Source organism: Olea europaea, chromosome 7, assembly GCF_002742605.1.
Source record: "Olea europaea var. sylvestris chromosome 7, O_europaea_v1, whole genome shotgun sequence".
NCBI classification, from domain to species: Eukaryota; Viridiplantae; Streptophyta; class Magnoliopsida; order Lamiales; family Oleaceae; genus Olea; species Olea europaea.
Genome location: NC_036243.1, coordinates 578212 through 582558, shown reverse-complemented (window position 1 = coordinate 582558; position 4347 = coordinate 578212). Strand labels below are relative to the sequence as shown.

The window sequence follows — 4347 nt, the reverse complement described above, 5'->3', positions numbered from 1 at the left end:
CCCAATAAAAAAAAAAAAAAAGAAAAAGGCTCTCTGATTAATAAACGTGTGCGTGGATTCTCTTTGATTCTTCCATGATTCACTGTCCGAATTAAAAATCCCATCTCCCAAAACATAAAAACTCTCTCAATTTATGCCTCTTGGGGAAATTCTGAAAATTGGCACTCATGAGTCATGATATAGTCCACAGTGCAGGATCAACAGTTGCCAGCATTTCGACAAAACCTCTGTGCAATAATCATGACTTCGTCCAACGTTAAACGGAAGTGCTGGCAGCATATCGAGCAGTGGCTAGTTAACAATAAGCACGTTGTAATTCGCAAAACTCCAAAATACAAAGAAATCATAGGACAACTAAGCAAACTTCAAAATACCCCACCAGTGTCATTCTACAATAAGCAAGTCGAATGCTACAGAGTAGAACTTGAACAAACAAAACCATGAAATGGTGGACTCTTAACCAGCGTTATATATTTGTGCTCGACGACCTATAGGTTAACATGGGATGAACTGCAATACATATTTTTTCATCCCGTCTATTATTTTTTAATATTTGGGGAAGAAGATGAAGTGGTCGGATGGATGGGATGGGGTGTGGTGGAAAATAATGTTTTAAAGATTTGGAACTATAGGTGGTACATATAAAAAATTTGAATTTAATTTGTAAAAAAATAAAAGTTTTGAAATAAATAAATTTGATATAGCCATTGTTTGAGGCATATTATTTTTTTTAGAATGAATTTTTGAATAGTGCATTGATGGAAAATGCATCATTAAAAAAATAAAAATTTGAATTTATATATAATATTTTTTATTAAAAAATATGAGATTAAAATAATATTAAATTACTGCATAAAAATAATTTTTTAAACAAAAATGTGGCTTAAACATGTCCTTAATAATACAAATATTACCACTGGTAATAAAAGTGAGAGCTAGTTGTGCGTGTCTGAAACAGTCAGATGAAGATAACGTGACTCCACCTGTGTCCCAACATCTAAAGTCAACTTCTCCTCCACCAATCTACACGCACACACACTCAGCGTGTAATATTTTCTATATAAACATTTATACGTATCAATTTATTCAGTGTGTGCTTGAAAAGAGATGTTACAACTAGTATTAAATGCATTCACCCTGTTGCTCCTCTCTCTCCTTGCCACATTCGCCGCCGTGTTAGCGGCGGATATACCACTCGGGTCGACCCTTTATGCATCCGACCCGAATTCCAAATGGACCTCTCCCAATGGCACAACTCTTTCCTTCATTACCGACTCGGTTGACACTGGCGGCGCTGCTGCCCTGTATGCTGCTATTACCTTCAACAGCATCCCCATATGGAAAGCTGGTGGCTCTTCAGCCTCCGTGAATTCCTCTGCCGTCGTCCGCCTTGTCGCCTCCGGCGACCTCCAGCTCCTGCCTTCCTCCACCTCCACTACTCCTGTTTGGTCCTCCGGCACGGCCAATCTCAGCGTCACTGCGGTTTCACTTGAAGATTCCGGCAATTTGATCCTCAAGAACGCATCTGGGTCCGCCGTGTGGACCTCCTTCGACCACCCAACTGACGTAATTGTTCCGACGCAAAGTTTCACTGTAAGACATACTCTTTCATCTGGGCTTTACTCATTTAAGCTGCAAAAAAATGGGAACTTGACGCTTTGGTGGAATAATTCAGTTGAGTATTACAATTCCGGGCTGAATTCTACCATGAATTCGAACTTAAGCAATCCAGTACTTGACATTCGATCTACTGGAGTCCTCACACTTTCCGATCCCACGCTATCGAACTCTCTCGACTTAGCTTACAGCAGTGATTATGGGGAGGAAGGGAAAATACTAAGGTTTCTCAAATTAGATGAGGATGGGAATTTGCGCATTTACAGTTATATCTCAGGTAGTGGAAATCAAATTGAGAGGTGGGCAGCAGTGGGTGATCAGTGCCAGGTTTATGCATTCTGTGGCAATTTGGGAATATGCAGTTACAACGATTCAAACCCGATTTGTGGGTGTCCTTCGGATAATTTTGAACTCGTTGATAAGAGGGACAGCAGAAAAGGGTGCAAGAGAAAAGTTGAGCTTCAGAATTGCCCAGGGAGGGAGAATATGCTGCAATTGGATCATTCCATGTTCTTAACTTACCCTCCTGAATTATCCACGCAAATTTTCTACATTGCTATCTCGGCTTGTAAGTTGAATTGTCTTGCAGGTTCTTGCAAAGCGTCTACTTCCTTGTCGGATGGATCGGGGCAGTGCTACTTGAAATCCAGTGACTTTATCAGTGGGTATCATTCGCCTGCAATTCCTAGTACTTCTTTTATGAAGGTTTGTGGGCCGGTGGCGCCTACTCCCTCCATGGATGGGACGGGTGGCGGGAGAAGGAATGGATGGAAGTTGTCAACGTGGTTAGTTGTGGTGGTCATGGTGGTCACAATTTTGGGGCTGGTGGTTGTTGAGGGCGGTTTGTGGTGGTGCTGCTTTAGGAATAGTCCTAAATTTGGAGGATTGTCAGGACATTACGCACTTCTTGAGTATGCATCTGGTGCACCAGTGCAATTCTCTTATAAGGAACTTCAGAAGGCGACAAAGGGTTTTAAGGAGAAGCTTGGAGCGGGAGGATTTGGGGCCGTTTATAGAGGGGTACTTGCGAATAGGACGGTGGCTGCAGTGAAACAGTTGGAGGGGATTGAACAAGGTGAGAAACAGTTTAGAATGGAGGTGGCAACAATCAGCAGCACTCACCATTTGAATTTGGTGAGACTGATTGGATTCTGCTTGGAAGGGCGACATAGGTTATTAGTATACGAGTTCATGAAAAATGGTTCTCTCGATAAATTCCTCTTTATCTCTAAGGAACAATCCGGAAAGCTTTTGAGTTGGGAATATCGTTATAGCATTGCTCTCGGGACTGCAAAGGGGATCATGTACCTGCACGAGGAATGCCGGGACTGCATTGTTCATTGTGATATAAAGCCTGAAAACATACTTCTTGACGAGAACTACAATGCAAAAGTATCCGACTTTGGTCTTGCAAAGCTTGTTAATCCAAAAGATCATAGGTATAGAACCTTGAAGAGTGTGAGGGGGACTAGAGGATACTTGGCTCCAGAATGGCTTGCTAACCTTCCAATAACTTCCAAATCCGACATCTACAGTTATGGGATGGTGTTGTTGGAGATTGTAAGCGGAAGGAGGAATTTTGATGTATCAGAAGAGACAAACCACGTGAAATTTTCAGTGTGGGCGTACGAGGAGTTTGAAAAGGGCAATTTTTACTCCATTGTGGATAAAAGGCTTCCCCGGAATGAGATAGATATGGAGCAAGTGATTAGAGCAATTCAGGTTAGCTTTTGGTGTATCCAAGAGCAACCGTCTCAAAGGCCTATGATGGGTAAGGTGGTTCAAATGTTGGAAGGGATCACTGAAATTGACAAGCCACCGGCCCCTAAGGCCGCAATCGAGGGTTCTGTTGGGGGAACCAGTTTATATGCTAGTAGTAGTAACAGCGCCCTCTCGACTATTACAGCTTCAGTGCCAGCTCCTTCTTCTTCCTCGTCCCTTCAAACTGCAGGAATATTGTCCTCTGCCTCAGGAAAGCAGGTGAATCGGGAGTCTTCATCGCCGTTACATTTGGATACAAAGTAAGTCCGTGTTGATTTTGCCTGCAGGAATTGGATCATTCTTATTTCCTCATGTAACAAATTTATCATCAAATTTATTTTGTCAGTATAATACTATATCGTTTTGTTTGTATTGCTTTAGCTGGCTAGGCCGTTCACAAGACTTCTGTATCAAGAAATTAAATAAATTGTATTTAAAGTATAAGAATTATTCACGTCTCCAATTTATTATTATTATTATTTTATTTTTTTTCCATGTTGGTTTATTTGGATGCGAAGTCAAAGGACTGCATTTGATAGAATTCAGTTGATATTGGTTTATCCGGTTTAGCTCGGAAATACATCGCGAGGACTCGGGATGTATGTATACGTGGTGTGGGTATATCTAGCATAGGCATACATAATCCTGTTGACCAATATGCTCTAGCATATGATAATTCATGATCATGAGAGGGACTGAAAATCAATGCACTTCCGAGGAAGAAATGAGATGAACATAATGAGAGGGACTGAAAATCAATGCACTTCCGAGGAAGAAATGAGATGAACATACTCATAATTCAGATTTTCTTATTGAGGTTTGTTGGACAGAATAGACATTTATAAGGTAAGAAAAAATGCCTAATGTTTCGCAAGTCTGATTAAAATAATTAAATTGCTTCGAGGACACTAAATCAATAATCAACCATAGTCATTCTTTATTTGATCTGATTGAGCCAAATCAAGGAAC

General features: G+C 40.9%; 2 protein-coding genes across 2 annotated transcripts in view; both read left to right on the top strand.

Moving 5' to 3' along the window:
- Positions 1–1101, top strand: part of LOC111397624 (G-type lectin S-receptor-like serine/threonine-protein kinase At1g34300) — a 9256-nt gene extending 8155 nt beyond the window's left edge. Inside the window, exons 2-3 of the mRNA XM_023024628.1 lie at positions 959–1046; positions 1091–1101. Coding sequence (XP_022880396.1) covers positions 959–1046; positions 1091–1101 — 99 coding nt within the window. The remainder of the gene's footprint in view (positions 1–958; positions 1047–1090) is intronic.
- LOC111396602 (G-type lectin S-receptor-like serine/threonine-protein kinase At1g34300) lies at positions 969–3845 on the top strand. Its single transcript, XM_023023019.1, has one exon. The coding sequence runs from the start codon at positions 1108–1110 to the stop codon at positions 3640–3642; it is 2535 nt and encodes an 844-aa protein (XP_022878787.1). The 5' UTR covers positions 969–1107; the 3' UTR covers positions 3643–3845.
- Positions 3846–4347: the final 502 nt, after the last annotated feature.